Source organism: Protopterus annectens, chromosome 12.part0, assembly GCF_019279795.1.
Source record: "Protopterus annectens isolate FY-2018-M chromosome 12.part0, PAN1.0, whole genome shotgun sequence".
NCBI classification, from domain to species: Eukaryota; Metazoa; Chordata; order Ceratodontiformes; family Protopteridae; genus Protopterus; species Protopterus annectens.
Window position 1 is genome coordinate 22,904,035 of NC_056746.1, and position 24,213 is coordinate 22,928,247.

General features: G+C 42.4%; 1 protein-coding gene across 1 annotated transcript in view; it reads left to right on the plus strand.

Annotated features, from left to right (window-relative positions):
* Window positions 1-24,213, plus strand: part of LOC122816340 (syntaxin-binding protein 4-like) — an 869,603-nt gene that overhangs the window by 428,964 nt on the left and 416,426 nt on the right. The window contains exon 8 of the mRNA XM_044089066.1: window positions 10,382-10,514. Within this exon, the coding sequence (XP_043945001.1) occupies window positions 10,382-10,514 (133 nt within the window). The remainder of the gene's footprint in view (window positions 1-10,381; window positions 10,515-24,213) is intronic.

The window sequence follows — 24,213 nt, forward strand, 5'->3', positions numbered from 1 at the left end:
TGTGTGTGTGTGTGTGTGTGTGTGTGTGTGTGTGTGCATATCCTCCATGGAACTTATTGGAAACACTGATGGTGTGCCTCCAGACAGGAGTCATACCATAGTGTTTTTACTTTCTCATATTATAGTTATTTTGAGTAGACAGTCCTAAAACATCAAACAGGTTGATAAAATCAACAAAATTGTTTACTAATCCAGTAGAAATACCAAAAATAATAAAACAACAGTATGCACTTTCATTTTAGAGTCTGTTTGAGATATTAACTTCATCAGACTGTTAACCATAATGCAATTTCATCAGGTATCACTAAGTTATATCCCAATAAGAAACATTTATTAATAAGACAACCAATACAACTCTGTAGACAAGACACATACTCAGGCTGTCTTACTCTGACCTTTTATTTCTACCACCTAAGAAGGTCAGCATGGCACTTCCTCAGATCATTATAGCTGTGCCTACAGTACTCACCAGTGCAGGGTACACCACCGATGTCAGAAATTGCTCTGAGAAAACTGTGCCAGGTATCCACTTTATATGGAGAACCCTCATAACAGCCCCCATTCAGGCAGTCCCAATGGTCCTTATGCAGCAGATAAATTAAAATTTTATTTTCTTTGCTGCACCGCTGGGGAGCCCTACCACACAAGTTGTAATGGGAAGCAATTGACAACAAACTATGGATTATGCTCACATTCATGCATGTTTACTTGTCATACACATATCAAGCACCACAAGATGTCCTGATAGCATGATCTGTCATGGTGGGACCAGAATGTAGAGCAGACAATGTTGGTGTGGCACAGTAATGGTAAGGTGTGAGAGACATAATTTGTCTCCATGAGGTTCATTGTCCACCCAAAGATACTTTGTGTGCTTTGCAAGTCCTCATCTCTGTGGAAGAGGTTGATTGAGCCTCTTAGCTTCCATGGTTGAAGCCTTGAATTTACACGATATATAGCCTGGTAGCCACCATGAGTCTCATAAATCTATGGAAGATTGCAATCAGGCAATCTCCCAGACTTGTTTAACTCTATTAAAAACATAATTACTGAAAGCTACACTTGTTTATGAAGTAAGTGTGAACTTAAATCGTACTTGCTTCCTTCCTATTACAGTAAACTCTTGGTTAACCAGCACCCATGGGGATTGGTAGATGCCGGATAACTGTAGTTTCCGGTTGCTTGAGAGTTACTTTTAAAAACAGGCCTGACTAATACTGTACCCTATACTATTTGTTTGGTTTGACTTGTTCTCAGGTTGGGGAGAGAAGGGACTTTATTCTTATCTTCCTTTTTAAAATCTAAAACTCTAAAAAAGTAAAGTATGCTTCTGCTGGGGGGGTGGGGGGCAGAAAGTGCAACACATGAAAACTGTACTGTATTTTTTCGATTTTTTTTCTGGTTGCTTGAGTTCCAGTTAACTGAGTTTACTGTAAATGTTTGGCTACCACTGCATAGATAACGCGGTTATTGAAATGTTTATTAATGTTTTAAGTTAGGGGTGCATTTATGTAGAACACTGTGGGTTGTTTCAAGCAACAGGTGGTTACCTTGCGTCAGAAGGGTGTATGCCCGTGATCAGTACTACAGTAAAGTTCCGCAGAATGTACTTTGTAACACGTCATCATGTCAACTTTAACCATGTTAGTAATGTGATTATACAGGTGTCAGTTGTACATGATTTTGCTTGTGTGAGCACATCTATAGGTCACTAACTCTTTATTACAGGTATGCCATGAGCAGGCTAACCGTACTTCAGCACTTCATATCATATTACACCTATGCTATGCTACCAGTGTATGCAGGAGTTTTTGAGGAGGGAAAGGAAGGTCACTTTCAAGTACATAGTATGGATACACCCACATGAGCAAGCATAGGTGGATGCAAATGTAGGTGAGAATGTGCTGTAGCTTGTGCATATGTACTGTGGCTACTTGATACTAGCTGCATTACAGGTTGTTATGAATTCCACCCACAAATAGGGCAACGACAGTTTATTTTGCATCAACACATCTGCAGGCAACAATACATGCATCTAAGCATCTGATTGACACATTCTGCAACAGAAGCATGCAGTTTTGTTGTACTTAAGGCGGTATCTGCAGTGTAACTGAAGTAAATCTGCCCTTAACTGGGCTCTATCTGTATCTGCATTCACTGCACCTCTCTGCATATGCAGTCATAATAGTTGTTTATGGGTGTAACCCTATACTGTCAAAGGCATGTCTTCTGGAAGGTAAACCACTGACACTCTTCACATGTAAGGTCATTAACTATGCAGGGTTGTAGCAAGTCACTGCCTGACATCATCAGCTGTAGGCTTCCTTGCCATGTCATCTGCCCATTACCAGGCCAAATCTATAAGAGGTAAATAAAAACTGTCCATAGGTATGCAGATGTGTGTGCTATGGACTAAAGGTATTTATTACAAACAGCTACATTGTATGAGGGTGGATGTATGACACCTAACGATATGCTTATCCTCATAAACATTTTTCTTTCCTTATCTTTACAGAGCAGGATATCTTAGTTAATAGTTTCATAGGTAGTTATTAGGCATGCAGTCCAGCCTAGCCCAAATTTCCAATTGCCCCATAGCACTGTCTGGTTAAGTGACTTGCTCAAGGTCACACAGTAAGTAAATAAAGGCTGAGGGAATCAAACCCTGTACCACAGGAAGTATCTTGTTAACATCTCATAGCTCTAATCCTCAGCGCACCCCTGCCTAGAAAAGGCAAACAAAAAAAATGTAATTTCTGCCATGCAGAGAATGAGATCTTGCTGCAGGCTTACATGGCCAGGGTATGATCAGAAATTAGAAATCTGACCGACTCTTGTGCGACCATGCCTGTTCACATGTGGTAAATGACATAAATACTATTTTGGTGGTCAGGATACAAGTTATGAGCAAGTCAAACAATGGGCCACAAACATGACTAGTGCTTCCAAAGCTCATGCTGTCTGCCTGGCACAGGAGCTGAGGGCAATAACAACACCCAATAAACCAAACCACTTCTACTAGAGATGGAGGAATTCCTTGTGTCTCTGCATAGAGGTAGGGTCTAAGTCATCAGGAGGCCATGGTGAAGTCCTAGAAACTGGAACAAAACTTGACTGACCTCCAATCTCTGCTGGAGATGCTCCAGATATTTATGCCTTTATATGCATAGGTAGCTGTACAGTGGAGAACTGTGTTGTGTTGTACATACTAAATGCAGTATCACTTTTGTCATAGGAATATCAGACCTTCGGAACAGGAGATCACCAATACAAAGGTAGCTATTACTATGTCCTTCCACTACAATTAGAAATATTCATTCATTAAATGGGATAAAAGTAATGATGATGGATCTTATCTATTCTGGGTATTTCCTTTTGGTGTTTTCACAGGTAACACTTTATCTGGATCCTCCACTGTCAATATACTATTGCCTGATGACAGAGATGACTCAGACTGTGATACTGATGGAAGCTAAACTTTGGCATGGCCAGGGGTCATGGTGTCAGTCCTCAATACAGGCAATGTGGAGTTCACATCCCAGCCACAGTCAGTGAACATGGTTGATGTGCCTGTGGACCCAACCCAGAAACACAAGAAAACTCAGAAGGGCTGAAATTCTGACACAGGTTTAACTGTTTAGTGATGTCTTCCACCTGCAGTGCAGTCCCCCTTGTTTGTCACAAGCTCCACTGAGCGAGAGAAAGATGAGGTGGACATTGTGCTGGATGCCACAGGCACCATGAGGTGCTCCATCTACTCAAGCTAGCTATCTCAATATCAGTGGCACAACAAATGTGCAAGACCTTTATAGTGGACAACTAACAACACCCCCGTCCTTGCAGAGATGATATATATTTTACAGGGTATATGTGATAACTAGTGGGAGTACATGTTGCATATGTGTGATATCATGGACGTGTTCCATAGACAGCTTGCATGACCCAGGTCTTCCTGTCCACAGAGACAGTACACCAGACACACTTTCCATGGCCACTTCACCTCTGTCTCCAGTGGGAAAGGCTACCACAGAAGGGGTAGGCCATGGTCAGGCACACATAATGCCACCACTTCCTGCCCAGCATCCAGTGGGCAGGTAGTGTAAGACATGGGTGTCCACAAGGGAATGGTGCTCATGCTACAGTGATTTATAATGTGGGCCATTACTCATAATGACAATACAAGGGCTGGATAGTACCAATGACCCTCAAAAGAGAGGCTACTTCAGTGGATGGGAGCATACACAGTCCTAGACTATATGAAGAGAGACATCATGGAGCTCTTGGAATATGTGTCTCAGGGTAGTATGAGCCTTGCATTGAGCAGCATTTTGCCTTCTCCAAGGATGATGCCACAATATGAACAAAACATGATTAACTTTAATAATTGGCTTAGTTTCTGGTGTCATTCTAAGAAGGTGCAATATTTGTCAGCATGGAAGGAGATGGTCAACAGACCATGCTGCTTTGCCAGGGATGGTCTGCACCTCTGCCCTCTAGGCTTTTGAATATTACCTAAAACATTGTCTTCCCCCTTAGTGCCTTTTTTAGGCAATGCCAAACTGAAAGTACTTCCAACATAGCAAATCAAAACCAAGAAAATCTAGTTATGACTGTGCAATGCTAAGAGTCTAAACAAAAAACTCCACTCCCTAGAAGCTGTCTTCACCCAAGAGAATTCTGACATCTGTGCGGTCACTGAGACAAGGTTTAAAGCTGTGGAGAGCACAGCAACAGTGCAAGGTTATAATACCTTCCACACATTTTGAGGTGTCCCTATTTACATCAAAAATAAATATACTTCAAGGCTGGTCAAACAAGACAATGCACTTGAGCTGCTCCATGTTCAAATCACTGTAGGCAAAATCCAATACCACTTCCTTGCAAGATATAGGCCCCCCTCTATGACCCAGGAAACCCATACTATGTATTTAAACTTATTAGAAACACTAACCATCCAACCCAATACCATATTCATGGGTGACTTTAATTACCCCACTATTAACTGGGAATCCTATATGACACCAAATGTACAGGCACAGAGACTCCTGGATTTTGTAAACAAACTCCCTGGACCAGATAGTCAGTACACCAACCAGGTGTGCAACCATACTGGATCTGGTCCTCACTAATATGGGACAGTGCTGCACACCCCCTACTGTAATGTCATCCCTGATAAGGTCAGACCACAAAATGGTCTCCTTTGAAGTAAAAATAAAACCTGGACCCCCAGCTAAACCTGGAATATTCAGGAACTACTCTAAGGCTAACCTCCTGCTATTAAGAGATAACCTGGCGAAATTTCAAGCCCCAATAAACCATGAGAATACTGCTGCCTATGCAGAACTTTTCATAGAAACCCTGTACAAGCATGTTAATAGCTGCACAGAGGCAGCTGTACCCTCCAGGAAGAAGTATAGAACTAACTCAAAAAACAAGCCACCCTGGTGGAATCACAAAATTAATAGGCTGTATAACAGAAGGAAGAAAATCATGGCAAAAAATAGGAGGTGTAGCACCCAGCAGGATAAAAGCACTTTCAAACTAAACAAACAACTCAGAGGACAAATAAAGTCTAATAAAGCCACATTTGAGGTAAGTTTGGCCTCCCAGGCAAGGACAACCACAAATAATTCTTTAGCTATCTCTGTAACCTCAAAGACAATACACAATTGTGTGCAGAGCTCATTGTAAATGGAGTCAACTATAATGAGCCAGAAGATATAGCAGACCTCCTGGCTGATAAAGTCAGTTCCAACTTTACCCCTCTCTTCCACTCAACCTTCCCTCAGGAAATTCCATCAAATATAACTCCCCCTACTATTACTAGGGCACAGGTCCTTAATGCTCTCTCTAAGACCAAGAACACTGTATCAATGGGCCCAGACAATATCCCAGTATGCTTTCTAAATAGCATGAAACATGACCTATGAGGGCCTCTGGAATTACTATTTAACTGTAGCCTCCAAACAGGCTTCATGCCTCATGAATGGAGAACAGCAACAGTCATCCCTCTGCACAAAGGTGGGCCATATACAGACACTGGAAACTACAGACTCATAGGTCTCACTAGTCTTATATGTAAAGCCATGGAAAGAATTATCATGGAAATGATCAACAGAGATATAGTAAATGCCAGACACTGGACCTAACCCAGTTTGGTTTCGTCAAGGGCAGATCATGCCTACTCAACCTGGTGGACTTCTTTGAGAAGGCAACCAAAGCAATGGATGAGGGCAAAATCATTCACACTGCCTACCTTGACCTGGCCAATGCATTTGACACAATACCCGACTCGGGCATTGTGGACAAATTCAAGAGATTAGGTGCAAACCTGTATAACACCCAGTGAATAGCCAACTGGCTTACAGACAGGACTCAGGCAGTTAGAACTGGGGAGTACACCTCTACAAAGAAGCCAGTCACAAGTGGAGTCCTTCAGGATCAGTCTTTGGACTGTTCCTTTTTGGCATTTACTTCTCTGAAGTTAAGACCAATGTCAGTGGTCCCTGGCTGACTAAATTTGCAGATGATTGCAAATTAGGAATTGTCATTGAATCCCACATGGACACAAATGTTTTCCAGGAGGGGCTAACACAGAAAAACAACTGGAGTCAGACCCAGAAAAACAACTGGAGTCAGACCCATGCACTAAAACTAAATGCCAAGAAATGCATAATATCTTTTGGGAGGTCATCCACCCCTGGTAGCCCATCATCACCACATGTCTACAGTAGTGAGGAAATCATTCTATGTTGCGCAACATATAAACAAAGGTATGGCATCTAAGTCCAAGGAAGTCATTGTCCCACTGTATTCTGCATTCATCAGGCCTATCATTGAGCACAATGCCCCCTTTGGTATGTACCTAATCAAGCATATTCAACAACTGGAATTTTCACAGAAGTTCCTCACTAAAAGAATACAGGGTGTAAGTAAAATGTCCAGTGCAGACCACCTCAAGGCCCTATCCCTGTATTCTGTCTCCTACATGCTTTTTGAGGGGATATTTATGCCTGGCATACAGAACATTGTCAGACCCCACTCTGATTGACCTCCTGCATATCAGCAAAACAAACAGCACCAGAATTACCTGTTCTAAAGAATTAAACCTTGCCTGTGATATGTAGAGAGTACCCTGTCTATGGAACAGGCTCCCCATTCATGTGAAGCAGAGTTCCTCCCTAACCCAATTCACGTGCAACTTGGACAACTGGATGGAGAACAGGAAATTCTTGCCAGTTTGGCACTTATGTCTCTAATGGACACAGGCAACCTGCAAATGGTTCATCCCCCAGGCCCCTGCTTGTAAATGTTTCATCTCCCAAACGCCTGCTTACACCTATCAAAGGAATCAGAACTTGTCAGAGATTTGGGATGCATAGCTAGGCTTAAAAAGGCTCTTGTGGTTGTTAGTCTAGTAAACACTTATGAACCTTTGAATCTCCTATGGGTACCATGGACCTATCTATAGGATATCAACACAGTGGTGCAACATCTGCTGATATTGTGTCCCAGCATGTGTATGCACACACACACACACACACACACACACACACACACACACACACACACACACACACACACACACACGCACACACACACACACACACACACACACACACACACACACACACACACACACACACACACACACACACACACACACACACAAAAAGCAGTGGTGAGAACACCCCCTCCCTGCCCAGATTACCCTAGTTCCTCCCCCACATCTGACACCCACAGCATAAAGTTTGTTTCAAGCATACCAACATAGCAGCATAGTTACATGCATACATTTGTTTGTGGATGACACTTGACACTGTAGACTTCACCACCTGTGCAAATAATGATAACCACACTCTGCTGTCTGCACTCCATTAATTGGGTAGCCTGTGTCTGATACACAGACTATGCATGGAACAGCACAGTTTAGATAAAGGTTTGCATACATCACTTTTAGTTTACTGTATTGCTGCTTTATTCTGGACCATAACTATGAACTAATTACTGCCTCCTAACCAGCATGACAGCATACTGAGCCTGCTTTCATCTGCTGTGGTCCTCCCTGCAGCTGGTGCCTCCATAGGCTCCTCATTGGGGTACTTCTGCACTGCCTGGAGTGGAAAATCTTCCAGAATGTGTCTGCCCTGCTGCAACTGTTTTCATAAAATTATGTAGCATTGCACAGACTAAACTTCTTACAACATGTCCCAGGGTCATACTACAGGGCATCACCAAATGCATCCAGGTGGCAAAATCAAGTCATCAGATGCCAAACCCACTTCTAACAAGGACATGGTTTGTGACAGACCATAATTGCATCCATTGTGGGCCATGTGATTTCTGACAGGTGTCATCAACCATGATTCAAGGGCATGTTCAGCACTACTAATAAGAAACCCCATGGCAAAATCACTCCATATAAACTACTGGTATAAGTTACACATGTTCCATATGTGAGAGAAAGAGTTACTGTCTGGTTGGCCTATAGACTCACTGTAGATTATACCTTCTGCATTAACTGCTGATGTATCTTCTTCCTTGCTCACCAGGTGGATCCTTTATTTCAATGTGGGTACAGTCTATGGTCCCTAGAACCATATGTAAATGGGTTATGCCATAAAATGCCTGCATAGTCTTGGCTGTTTTCTCTGTGGTATGTGGAAACCACACATGCTTCCACACATGCTGCAGCAGAGCCATCAATGAACTGTTGCAGTATCCTTGAGGCAGATGCCTGTTATATCCCCACCATGTCCCCTATTGGGGATATCCCCACCGTGTCCCCTATTGGTCAGTGAAACATTCCTGTAGCCAGTATTGCTAAAGATAGATATGTGTCCCAAAGGATCCCCGCACTATGGAATAGGTTCTACATCCATGTAAAGCAGAATTCATTCCTTATTCTATTCAAACAAAACCTTGACAATTGGATGGGAAATCATAAATTCATCCCTGGTCTGTTCCCATGTCCCTTATAGACAGAAGCTGTAAATAAGAAAAGTATTATCCTAACTAACACCTACCCCAAGAAATCCTTAGCTACCTACCTACTAACATGCTCCCCTCTGTATGATACTTGGGATCCAAATGGTTGTGGGTACATGCCTAGGCTTGTAAGACCCCTAGTGGTCATTAGCCTAGTACCAAAATATAAACGTATGAACCCTGGTATCCAGAAAGGATAGGTACTCCACGCATCCTATGAGCCTGCAAAAGGGGGGCATTCATCTTGATGAGTTCTTGCGCTGTGACTATTCACATAGTAGCAGTGTATGATTTCAGTGTTGTGAAGGGCTTGAAATGCTGTGTGTAGACAGATGACACAGAGATGTTTGAAGTCGACAATGTGTAAAACCACGGTTGCCAGTGAAGAGTAGACTGTCATGCATAAACAAGTTTATTAATTCAGCAGGTATGACATACACCATTCTTTGAGTCACCTCCAATAGCGCCATTATTTTGCTGCATTCATTAGTCATGATATATATATATATATCTGTCTCTAAATCACTCCACCACATTGCTTACCTTTATCTGCATCTGTTGATTCCATAATTTTAACTGCTCATTACCATCTCATTATACTTTCATTAGCATATTATGTGGACCACAGGATTTCTTGATGTACCTCACTTGTGCTTAGTGTTAATTGTTCGACCTGCACTTGACCTCTCATCATGCAATTTTACTACTGCGACGTGAAAAAATATTTCTGCATACGATGGTATGAAGTCTGCTTCCAAAAAATAAATAAGGCCTGCTTTATTTATCACTGAAAAGGATAAAAGAAAGCTTTAGACTGTGGATATAGTAAGCTTTGAAATGTCACCATTTTTTCTTTGACAAAACAAATATGCGACTCTTTATTATTCGGTTGCAGTTGTTGGGGAATGTATCTGTTCTTCCTTCTCAGTAATTTCTAGAACTGTTACAATTTGTCTTCCTCCTTTTGATGTTATCAATAACCATTTTGCAATGCTGTATAGGTTTGAAAACAGATGTTCTGTTTTTAAGGATGCTTGTCCTTTTTGCTCTTTTAGGAAAATGTATGTTTTATAAGTTCCATTTAAAAGCAATATATATGCATTTGTTTATTTATTTACCTTTGTTGGTACATAAACTGGTATGAGGACCCTTTTTAGCCACAGCCCAGGCCATAGTAACTGATACACTTATACAAGACAAATACTGTAATGTGTAGAGCAATCTAGTTATAAACTAAGAATATGCAGAATATGTAAAACAATTCAGATGTTAAAGCATCAGTTTGGAAAATGCACACATTCAAGCAGAGTATGTAAGGCATTTAAAGATAATACCAAATCCGTTCACTTTTTATTGCTTGACTATTGTGGTTTCTTTCTTTTGCTTTTACCAGTGAAGCAGGAATTCAGCTCATCTCTGTTCCAAAGTCCACTGGTCTCGGTCTGACCATTGCTGGAGGCTGTAACAGACCTGATGGCCCTATGGTGTACATACAGGACATCATGCCTAATGGAGACTGTCACAGGGTATGCAATGTCTTCTTGCAATTTATTATTTCAAGTGCATGCATCCACCCTCCTTGTCATTGCTTTTATAAGCCATTGAAACTCACTTAGTAGAAAGTCACATGGTCAAAGGTGTGTACTCAATAAAAAAGCTCTTGTTGGTTTACATTGGTCTGCCTATTTGGTTATTGGTCACATGGTCAAAGGCAGCCCATGAGCATACATTCCCAGGTTCATACACTATAGCAGTACACATCACTGCCCCCAAATCTAGCTTTGATGAGTAATCTGTGTTCATTTATAGTATGCAATGTCTTCTTGCAATTTATTATTTCAAGTGCATGCACCCACCCTCCTTGTCATTGATTTTATAAGGTATTGAAACTCAGTTAGTAGAAAGTCACATGGTCAAAGGTGTGTACTCAATAAAAAAGCTCTTGTTGGTTTACATTGGTCTGCCTATTTGGTTATTGGTCACATGGTCAAAGGCAGCCCATGAGCATACATTCCCAGGTTCATACACTATAGCAGTACACATCATTGCCCCCAAATCTAGCTTTGATGAGTAATCTGTGTTCATTTATAGTAATTAGTTTGCCTTTTTAACTGCATACATGGACAACTTTAGTGTGATGCTCTAATCATGATTTTTTTTTGAGTTTGAAAAAAAAATTATTCCAGTTTTACCCTTTATGCACACTTGAACACATCATGTAATTTAATTTGATGTGTTTTGTTGTAGTGTTAGCTATTTCTGTCTTTAGAGTCAGAGGTGTTTGCTCCACATATTTCTTCTCCCCTTCTGTTCACCTCAATATTGCATTCCCTGGTGGTTCTATGTAACTTAAATGCTATTCACCAATTCATCTCAAGAACAAAATGATTTAAAGCAGTACTGTTTGTTGAAAGATGAATCACAAAACCTTTCTCATAATTTGTTGTTTGAACAAAATAACTTTCCATGAAATGCTCTGACACTGGAATAAATTCTCATTTTGAGTGAGATTTGAAGGGATCCCTTCATTCAGATTATCAAACTGATAGTATAGCAAATCTCATTCAATGGGCTGTTTTGATAAACTGTGTTTCATTCAATTATAGGTGGATTACTAATTGATTTATTTATCCAGTAATTCATTTGCTTATGCATGTATTGAACTAGTTAGTTAGTTAGCTAGTTACTTAAATGTGTTAACTGGCCACAGGGCCCTTTTCAACCATGGCCTGGGCTCTTTAATGAGCAATAAAATATGTTACATAGTGATAAAATAAAAAGGAAAGTATTATGTATAGTAGCAGTAACGATAGTATTTATAGTTATAGACAATGAATGAAATTCCTGATCATTTCTTAACCAGGATGGTAAACTGACCTACTGATCTGTTTCAGCTCAAAGAGCAGATAGAATATAACGAATACTTGAGTATGATCAAAGCAGAGAAGGTTATAGTATTGGAGTAGAGTTGACTACAATATTGTAATCACAGGTTGAGACCTAGAAGACAGTAGTGACAGTCTTTATATTATTTACAAGTTTTGACTATTTACATTATTTGCATGGTGTGACAAGTTCTACAGTAATGGATGATCTTAAACTTTTTGATATGGTTGAAGAGATGTGAGCCTAGATTATTATCCAGTCTCATAAAAATAGGTACAAGTGGTTTCCTCCTGAAGGGGTTTCTTTAGTGTAGTTTTAAATGCTGATAGAGTCTGTTGCTTTCTTATATTTCCTAGTAATTTATTCCAAATAGTAGGGTCTAATTTGGAGAAGGCTGTTTCTGCTGTTGTTGTCTTGAAAGGGGGTCTGACTAATTGGATTCTTTCAAAATTGTTGTTTCTTGATATGCAGGCTTGTTTTCATATTACTAAAATGTTCTTCACCTAAAACATTGTTTTAATATTTTTAAATATGAGAATATTAGTAAGAAATCTCATCTGTGAGTTATAGCAAAACAACTAAAAGTCTAAAGTGCATCACCGTGATGCCATATATTCCCTGGGATTCAGCAAGCAGCCGTGCAGGAATAAGTTATTCTTGCACGGCATGGACTGTTCCTGTTCACCACAGCAGCGCGCCATGCATATGTATGAAGGTGCGCTGCCATGCTCTAAAACGGACACTGTTCCCTGTACGAGTGCAGCGGGTGTGTGTGAGAGCAGAACTCTCACAATATACATGCCCCCCTGCACTCCATAATTGCCTTTCGGCAATTTAAAATGAGCAAGAATGCTTGTAACACCCCCAACCCATCAGGATAACAAATGTGGTCAAAGCCATAAGGGGCAATCGTCCCTACCAAGACAAATGTTGTCAGAATAACAGATGTAGCATAAGCACATAGCACACACCTCCCAACCCATCAGAGTAAGGAATGTGGACAAAGCCAAAAGAGACAATCGTCCCACAAAGCAGAAAGTTGATAGAATAACAGGTTCAGCATTAGCAGGGATATTTTGAAGGGGTACAAATAAAATAACACAATAAATAATTTTTTTTTATAAATGCGATAGAGTTTAAGCATAGCTGCGCGGGTGTGCCAGTTGTTTAGCTACACTTAGTCCAGCTTAAACAGCACAAGAAGTTAAATAGCAAGATCCACCTAGTATAAGCAGTATTTCAATAGTGTAGTGGTTAGAGTGTACACTTTGTAAGCAGCCATTTTGGGTTTGATCCCCACTATAACCAATTCACATTTTACATGTGAAAGCAGTACATAAACATTTATTTTTATAATTAGCTAATAAATAATATATATTTGTTAACCAGAGTACTGTATTGGGTCCAGATGTGAGGTGTCAGTTTAATAAAGTTATGAAACCCCCATATAAACGCAAGTGCCCCATACAGTATAGTCACACATGAATAACTGTAATGAAAGCACATTGGTGGATGTCAGAGACAGTAAACAAAGTTATAATATGTAATGAATGATGAATCAAGGCCATATAGCAGATAGTTTATAAAATGAAAAATAACCATTGCTAAGCATTGCACAGCTCTAGTTACCAGGTGTAAGCATTGTATAAATATGACTGCTAAGCAATGAGTAGCCTAGATAAGTGGATTTGCCCATTGGTAAGCAGTGCTGAACCTGTCCCTTTAAGTATTGCCAACATTAGCTAAGCAGGTTTGCCCGTAGCTTAGCTTAGCTCAGCATATTCAAAACTGTCCAATCACAGCAAAGGGCAGAAAATCGGTTGTATTTAAACCCCACAGCTTCCCACTGTAGGCAGTATGGCAGGAGCAGATGAGGGCATGCACTTCCGTGTGCAGCGCTGGGGCATACAGGAGTCCAAGGTCATGGTAGAACTCCTGGTACAAAACCATGATGAGAGACTGCTGCAGGGCCAGTAGCAAGGCTCCCATTATAAAGTAAAATCCTGGGACTGTCTCATCCGTGATCTCACCAGTGCCACTGGTATCCCCCGGACTGGTGAGGAGGTCCGGCACCACTATGCCGACTTGAAGCGGAGAAAGAGGGAGCTCTTGGACAAGTGGGTCCAAGAAGCAAGACAGAGGGGTGATGTCCCAGCAGTGTGTAAGTACTCATACCAATAACTGTTTACTAATGTCCAGCCTGTGTGTATGATGGACAGGTATGCCTAAATATTTCTATATTTCCCTTACAGCTGCAGCAGAGTGGGCTGTGAATCAGGAAGCCCATGCTAGTAGGTTGCAAAGGCTGTGTTGTGAGGCTGGTGAGTAACAATCCTGCTTGCAGTAGTCATACCAAATAAATATAAAGTAGTAGAAAGTCACCTGGCAGTATAAAAACTGTGCATGGGTTGTACTGAATAAACCAGACAATATGACAGTAATAGTCCCATGTATGTCATATTTAAATAAACTGTAACTGCCTGGCAATAAAGCTCTAAATCCTGGACTGGTTGTCTTTGCTGTGGTATTGGATGGCATTTATTGCTGCATTCTCTGAATAGTAATGTTGTGTTAACCACTGTTACCCATGCTGTGCTACATAAAAAAATGTCTAGGAATGTCTGTATAAGACTGTTGTAAGTACAAGATCAGATTGTACAACCAAGAGAGAGTTAGACAGAAAACACTGAAGAGTTAGACAGCCATATCCAAATAGCACACTCTGCTGAAACTTAAAATTGTTGTATTTTTAGCAGACACAGCCATGGTTCAAATCCTGGGAGTGGTAGTAAGCTGTATGCATAATCATACCTCTCAACTATACAGATTTTTTCAGAATGTCCACATAACTGGCTCATATTTTCTGCCTGTTCCTCTGTCCCCCTGGCAAATCACTGGGATGATCTCAGAATTGTAGTCACTAAATAATGACATGCATTTGATTTTCAGACCTCAAAACCTTCAGAAAATGTATATTAAAACAAATCCTGTCACTCTAGCAACTCTTCAAATTTATGAGAGCAATATTCAAAATATGTCCCTATTTGTACCCCCATGTTGTAAAGCTTTGTCCAGAGTGTGTGCATTGAGATTGAGAGGTATGTGCATAATATTAACTCGGAATATGGGAATATGTGTAGAAACAGTCAGGTAGTGTTAACAAACATTCCCTCCACAGGTCTACCAGGTAAGAGGTGTAGAATTTAGCTATAAGACAGTTGAAGTATTCACTGTTTACAAACATACCACCGGCCAAACCAAGGCCATAGGGTATTGTAATAATACCTGTACATTAATGTTTAGAGCAATGATCATTAAAGTTGTGAGTACTACAAGGATATATAAGTTGTTAATTGACATCTCTCTCTCTCCCCCACCATATCTGCAACAATAATCTAAATACACAAATCAATGGGTATGTTTACACCAAACCTACTATTGGGACATATGTCCTATTTTTCAATAAATATTGAAAACACCAGATTTGGAACAGTTGCATAGCAAACAGAACACATGAATATATGGAACCACAGTGGCCATTACAATGGCATGCAGGTTACATTGATAGCAATAGGCCACCAATGATAGTATTTCAGCATGGAACATTAATAGAAACACATTTCAATATTTTTTGAACAATAGGATATATGTCCCAACAGTAGGTTTGGTGTAAACATACCCATTGATTTGTGTGTTTAGATTATTGTTGCAGATATGGTGGGGGGTGGGAGACATGTCAATTAACAACTATTATATCCTTGCAGGATGAGGTCATCTGAGCTTTTTTCCTGTTTATGTCTTCCAGATACAATGTCCCGTGAACATCTCCCTGTGTATACTCCCCAGGAGAATGATGTTATCATAAACTTCATTGTACCACATCACGGAACCCTCTTTGGACACAGGACCCATGATCTGCAGGAAAGGACCACCCTGTGGAACGAGCTCGTCCACAGGGTAAATGATGTTGGCCTGCATAACCACAGTTATAAGCAGGTGCGACATCATTGCACTGATCTCATCCACCACGCCCGTCGGTGTACTGCTGTAGTTAGGAGGGACCACCTAGCCACAGGTGGGGGTCATGCCATCCAGCCACCACTGACACATGCTGAGGAGCTCCCCACCAGCCTTGGGACACCTGCCTGCCAGCCAAGCCAGGAACCTGAAGATAGCATTGTGGAGGTGGGTGCCACCCACACAATGGATGAGGAGTGTGCAGGTAAAGCCCCAGGCCACATTAGTAGACCACTGTTGCTTATCCATCTTCATCTGTAAAGTATATTCATGCATATGTCAGATAACATAGTCTGTTGCTGAAGTGTAGTAATGATCAGATGTGCATAACCTCTAGTATTGCGGGTTTGTACTGTTGATGTACTGAAATGCTGCTCCCACCCTGTACCAATGCCACAGGTGTGGCTGCTGACATTACATCTCTCACACAACTGTGTAGGTCCCTCTGGTATACAACTGGGGCAGAAGCCTGCAGCTGGTGAGTATGGAGTTGTTTTGTTCAGGTTTGCCAATACACTGGTCATGTTATGGCCATGGTGTTTGCCATGCACATATTTAACACACTTACCCATAATGCATGCTGTCCATGTTCACTTATTGTTGCTGTTAACTGCACTGCTTCACAGTGTTCACCAAGGTGGCATATCTGAAGGGTATGTAAGAGTCCTGCAGTATACCTAACAACCTGTCAGTGGAAGATGTGTGGACAGAGATGAACATAATGGCGGGACAAATGGTCTACAGTACGGACATGTCTGAAACATTACCCTTATACAGTGGCTACAACACTATATACACCACTATTACAATGGCAACTGTTGCAGATCTGCACAACAGCAAATCACAATACCACATTCCACACCTTTTACAACCTGTAATGTGATCCTAACATGAGCATTATCAAACACTGGAAGCATATGTGTTCACACACACTAAATAACATATTGTGGAAGCAGCTTTTGAGGTACCAGCAGCATTCACTCTTCTTGAGTACACACCTTCCATCAAGTACAGGGCCTCAATGTCACACCAAGTAATGGTCTGCTGTCCAAGAAGTATGTGCATGACATTTGCCCACTCACCTGCAACAGAGGCAGCCGTGGCTTGCACACATCTTACAAGCCATGGAATGGATCCCATATCCAAAAGGTAGCACTCAGGACTGGGAGAAGTAGCCTTACCTCACCATTGCATATAACATGGCAAACAGTGCAGACAGTCATGTATGTGACTATGAAGTATGGGACAACATTAATACAGAAATTAAACAGATGCCCATCCAAGACAGATGACAACACATGTTACAAACTGGTCACAGAGGCTGCCCGGAAACATGCAGCAACACTGAGGGACTTGCAGGAATGTCTAGCAAGTACTGCCTGTGCAGTACCTGTCTCGACAATCACCTGGAATCTGCATAAGTGTGGCCTATGGGCTAGAGTAATTAGATGGAAGAGTTGTTCCACAGGAAACATCATCCAGGGCTCTCTACAGGTAGCATATGCATAACATCAAGTCTCCCAAAGGCATGTGTTGCAATGTGTAATGGTGTACTGAGACCAAGGCTGAAACCTACAGACAGTATTAATAAAGATACATGTGGTGCACAAGCAGCACCTCACTCCACCTCAGGCCCACAACTAACACATTTGCTTGATACTGCATTTGATTGCACAGGTCATATGTCACATGGGTGTGTGTAATGTTAACATATGCAGTATTGTGGCCCCATTGCATATCATGGAAGAGGCTGGCATGTCAACAAGGGTGTGTACACACCTCATAGCCACAGTAAGCTTTGAAGGTTGTCAGTGTAATCGTATTTTATTGCTCATACATGCACTGCTGATGATGAGATCTGCAAATCAGAGGTCAGGCATTCACTGTTGACATCTGTCCTCATATCATCCCAGGTATGTGTCAGACAAACACACAGGGGCTGTGAGCAGCAGGGCAAACATATATATTCAGCAATGGTGTGCACACTCTTGAGGTATGGTGCACAGTACATGCTGGGGTGCTGAACAGGTGCACAACAATACTGTGTAGATGGGTGCAGTGTGTTCCAGTAGAAGGGGCATCACCTACTAACACAACCCATGCATCACAGAGATGTATAATGTTGGTAACAGGGATTGACTATAGCTGCACTGCATGCTGTTGAGTGCCATATGTCATGCCTCCTCACCTGTAAGTAAATGTGTGTGTGTGTGTGTGTGTGTGTGTGTGTGTGTGTGTGTGTGTGTGTGTGTGTGTGTGTGTAGAGGTAAGAAATGACGTACAGGTCTTAAATTATGTTTTTTTTTTCCCCTCACAAGTGGCTAGGTGGGTCTTGGTCCCTCCAGCAGGAAAACTGATGTTAGTGTCCATACAGACTCTGACAATGATGATAGGTATGGTGAGGCACAAGCAGGGTTGTCAGGGGCTGAAGCTGTGCCATCAGTTGACATCCCACATTTATCCACCCCATGCCCCCACACAGTCACAATGCCTATACATACCCGATCACCAGTGGGCATAGAAGAAGGACAGTTGGTGGGTGGTGGCATAAGAAAGGAGAGTGTGGGGACTATGGTAAGTGTGTCTGTACACAGCAGCCATATCCAGATGACTGGTGAGGTACCACATAGGCAGATGTACACGGGTGCTCGTAGGAGGGCTGCTAACCATCATGCCCCTGGCAGAAGTGCCACAGCAGGTGTCACCAGACGCATGTTTCAGGCCGTCATGGAGGCACAGGCACATATGAAACATTACACCAGACAGAGTCTGAGGCTCCAGAGGGCTGCTCAGTCTGCTGTACTTGACAACATCCGCGATCTTCTAGGTGCCCACCATTATTTTGAAGAGGTCCTGGATAGATGGTTGGGTGAGATGGTGGGAATTCTCGACTGTGTGGTGTCTGTGTTAGAGCATATGGTGGGAGTAGGATGACAGCCACGTGGACGTAGGTCAGCAACATCAACAGGTGAAGGTCTATGTGTATGTGCAACAAGTCACATCCGCTCCTGTAGTGGCAGTACCAGCACCAGCACTGCAGGGGGGTGCTGTCCACACCACAACATAGCAGGCCACGTGTATGTGGCCTTGGCGGGTCCCAACAGGGACACAGATCCAGCATACATTTGTCACCATCAGGGGAGAGTACCATATCTGGGCTTCTACCTTGTAGTGCCCGTGGAACCCCTAGCCAGCATAGTTCTCATGTCTGTGGCCAGACATGGTGAACTGTACACCCTGCCATGTACTGTTTGCAGCTGTCAAACAATCCCCATGTATAGGGCAGCCACATGGCAGAACTGTGTGAATACATACACACACACACATCACCAGCAAATCTAGGGCACCTCCATACCTACACACACCACATCTGCACAGCCCAATTGATAAAGAATCCCCTAACACACACACATGATGTCAACCAAATGGTTCAGCCTAGGTCTCTGGCAAACCCACAACACACCCTGTGCATATGATGATACCTGTGCCACATCCCTGTCATCCATACCATCAATGCAGGGACATGCTAATATGGTCCTGATGCACAGGGTGAATGTACTAAGGTTTAGCAATGTAATGCTGTTTAGCATGTTTTCAGCTGGAAAGTTTAATGCTTACATGTCAGGGTATGTAGATGTCCAGCCATGATGTATTACAGCTGTTATTAACACTGACTGATTGTGGTCTCCATAATGTATTCAGTTTGTGTTATAGGTGTTTATGTGTCAGCAGAATGTTGGTCTGCTGCTGTTTCCTACAAGGGGTATGGCACTGTGGTGACACATTGACTGTGTCATTTCCTGGGTACAGCTGAACAAAAGTAACAGGTTTGTATAACAGTTACTGCATGTGCCACATGGCTGATAGGTCTGAGGAGTGTATATAGGTGAGTGCATGGTGGCTGACTTCAGCAACTCTTCTACAGTGGACAATGGTAAGTGTACTGGGTGGCACACACCAAATGTTTGTGAATAACACACACACACACACACAGAGGCTTTGGTGTTGATGCAATACACAGAGAATACTGTACACATGAATGTACTTAATTTTGCAGTGAACTCATTTTGGCCTATGTAATTCCACCAAGACAAAATAGGCAAAACATCACATCAGTAAATAATCAGTCTGCCAGTTTAATGTAATTGATGATGGTACTGGCAGGGTATATGTCCTCTTCCCCAATCTAGTGCAATCCAGGAGTTGGTAAACATAGGTGTGCTGGTGTGGGTGGCACAGCCCTCCACTTTGGAGGGTGTGGGGTGGTGTAGAACCACACATAGTGTGATTAACAACTACTTAACCTGTTAATATAAGCTGTACAGTATTACAGCAGACTAAGCAGGGGGATACACACAACAATAACCCCAGCGAGGGTGGCTGTGCCCACAACATCCACACCCAACTATATATACCAACTCCAGTATCGCTGGTCAGCTGTACAATGGAGAAGAGGGCATTTACACATCTACTAGTAGTTTTGATGGAATGAATTTCCACAAGATGATTCCTTTGAGATGTTAGCTTTTCCCAGTCAGTTCTTGGACAGATGACCTCCTGGGACATGTATTTTCTGCAGACTGAAGTAGATCCCTTCACATACACACACACTTACTTGCCAACACTGAGAGTAGAACCCCTACCTAGGTACTTATTGCTACTAATGTGTTTGGCCTTAACTGCGCACACCATACAGCTTTTAGGATGAGGTGTGTCTCGAGTTTCTTGTTAAGTAAAGAACATCACCAGGCCTTGTACAGTATGGTAATGGGGGATGAACTGGGTGTTAATGAACTATACGCAGTATGACATACTGTCATATACACATTGACAAACACAAAACAGTCATAGACACATCTGAGAGACCTGGGTTTATCAGTACTAACTACCTTTTCAGTGAGTCCATTCTGTTAGAGAATTTGCACACAGCACATGCATCATTGGGCTGGATAGTGTAATCAGTTACCTGTATGGTTGATGGTGACAGTGGTCCTCATACAGTGGACCTTGAGACATGTACTGGTGGTACCATGGTGTAAAGACAGTATACCCAGCACTTACACCCCACATTGGATATTTTACTCACTGAAACCCATGATAATGATCTGACAGACTCACAATCACACATTGACCAGGACTGCAATACAACCCTTTGTCTATCTAATCAGTGCTACTACAGGGATATGCATTTATTGCACATTCCACAGGGATAGTAGGGTGAAGGTTTGTCATGGCTCTCCTAATGTCAGCAACATTACTATCCCTTATAATGTATGGCGAGGTGTATTGTATTTGGAGAATGTTGCCTCAGAATGCTGTATCCTCAGATATACACACAAACCCACATACACACACCTGTCTGGACTCAAGAGGGTAATCCATGCCTATCTACCCATTTGCACAACAGTGTTATGCTGGTACTGCATGCTCCAGGTAGCCCATAGGGTGAAGAGTGTAACAAGGTACATTTAATGTCAATTACAACAGCAGCCATTTCTAACTATGGCAAAGGGGGTGTAGTGGGTGAGAATGCCCTCAGGGTATTATCAACTACAAGTTTACAAATGCACAGACACTGTTATTCTCAGTAATGCACACTGACACATTTGTCAGTACTGGGGTCCATAGGTGCAGGTGTTCCAAGATGTGTACCAGGCTAATGTCCATGGAGAGATGAGAGGAGTAGGGGATGTGGGTACACTGGTATCATGCCACCTGACATTTGATCCCCAGGTGACAGTTAAATGCAACATCCAATCATCTGGTTTTCTCTTGCAGAGGGCCAGTGTGGTGCTCCAATTGACATGTATGCAAGATATATTATATAACATGGCCAGTGTCTGGGTTGGAGACCTGTACCCAAGCATGTTCTGTTGACTGTGGTAGTCTAGTTGATGTATCCATGGCATGTGGTGCATATAGGGTGGGGTTTCCTAGCTGTGGCATTCATAACACAGCTGGGCAGACATGTCAGTGTCAGTCAAACATAGATTGCCTGTAAGCAGCGAAGATGGATACCTGACATCTGCACATCTGTACAGGGGACAGACAGAAATCAGCTAGCCAACAGGTTATATATTAGGATGAATGTCTTGACAGATAGATGTCTGACACTGATAGGTATACCATTACTACATGACAGCAGCCCTCAGTGACATGTCCTATACACATAGTAGTCTACAGTTAATATCCACATATCAGATCAATATGTATGAAACACGTAGAAAGAGAAATCTTTGTTGTACTAGCCATAAATACCCATGTGTCCCATACAGTATACTCACACCCCTTGCTACTGTAATGACAGCACATAGGTTCATAGGTTCATAGGTAGGTGCTAGGCTATTGGCCCAAGGGCCTATGTAAGCATAGCCAACAAGGTTCCCTGGCTTATGCCACCCAAGAAAGTTATTTTCCTGTATTTCCTATTTCCCATCCACTCATCAAGATTTTTCTTGAAGAGTGCTAATGAAGAACTTTGCTTGACATAGATGGGTAGCCTGTTCCAGAGTATGGGAAGTCTCTGGGCCAGGAATCTATCCCTCCAGCATGTCCTGTTTATTGTGGTGACAAGGTGTAGGTCCTTAGAGCATGCAGCTCGGTGGGATTGGGATTTCTTTAGGTGTAGCATGTCCAACAGCTCTGGGTTTGACATAGCTTTATATGTTAAGCAGAGATCACCTCGGAGTAGGCGATATACTATGGAGTAAAGCTGGATTTTTTTGAGGCGGTCAGTGTAGGGCATTTGTTTGAGGCCAGTAATCCGTAGAAGGACTTCCTGACTACTGTGGCGATGTGACTATCAAAGGAGAGACTACTGTCCACCTGGGTCCCAAGGTCTCTTATCACACATTCGGTGTTAAGTAGATTGCTGCCTATGTGGTAGTTCATGGGTACAGAGTTTTTACCAAAGGGGATGACACTGCACTTTTTGGCACTGAGCTTGAGGCCATGGCTCTGACACTAGGCATCTGTCTCAACAAGGCCCTTCTGTAGCATGTCCACATCATTTGGGGACTTAACTATGGCTCCTAGTTTGCAGTCATCTGCGAACTTTGTTAGCCAGAGGCATTCTGTGTTAGCCTGTACTTCAGAGAAGTAGATACCAAACAGGAGAGGTCCCAGGATGGAACCCTGTGGTACTCCACTTGTCACTGCTTTGAGGTCAGATTTGGAGTCTGCAACTTTTACAGTGTGGGTTCTGCCAGTGAGCCAGTTGGCAGCCCATCTTGTAATGTAGGGATTTATACCTAGTTTAGTGAGTTTAGCTATAATTCCAGAATGGGGGGATGATGTCGAAAGCCTTGGCGAGGTCAAGATAGGCTGTGTGAACCACCTTACCCTCATCTACGGCTTTGGTGACTGCCTCACAGAACTCAATCAGGTTCAGGAGGCATGAACTGCCTTTCAGAAACCTGAACTGGGTGGGATCCAGAGTTTGGAGGTTACCTATGTCTTTGTTTACGAGTTCCATGATGATACGTTCCATGGCCTTGCAGACCAGGCTTATCAGGCTAATAGGTCGATAGTTCCTGGGATCAGTGGTGGCTTCCCCTTTGTGGAGTGGGGTAACTGTTGCTGTGTGCCATTCAGTGTGCACAAAGCCTGATGTGAGGCTATTATTGAACATGGTGCTTAAGTGGGGAACCAGTTCATTCTGAAGTTCGTGTAAAACGCAGCCTGGGATATTTTCCAGTCCCATGGATGCTGTGTTTTTGGCTTCAGAGAGTGCAGCTTTTACCTGCGTAGTTGTGGTTACAGGGACTCTGCATTCTTCCTGTATAGATATGGGCCCTTTAGGGGGGGGGGTAAAGTTAGCACTGAACCTATCTGCCAGGATGTTGGCAATATCAGTTGGTTCTGTAATTTTCGTGCCATTGTGCTGTAACTCAGAGCAGATCTGTGTGTTGCCATTGAGATTCTTGACATAGAAGCATGTTATGTACATGGAATTAAATACACTTATTAAAGATGTCATTACCCTGCTATTTCATCAGACTGGAAAGTGATCATTGGTTACCAGGGCTGAGCTATGCTTAGCAGGAGTAAGCATTGCTTAAACGTAAATGCTAAGCAGATTTGTGCACTGGTAAGTGAAGCCTAAACAGTGTAAGTGCCTTTTCTTTTAACCATATATTAGCACCTCTTACCGTCATGCAAACCCGTGCAAACCCACTTAAAGCTGCTCAAAACTGCCTTACCCACTCTATATCCAACAGTCCTTGTTCTGCCTAGCAACAAAAGAAACATCTGCCTAGCAACAAAAGAAACAGCCCTTGCAGGTCTTGAACACAGGACCCTGGACACTATAGTCACAAAAGC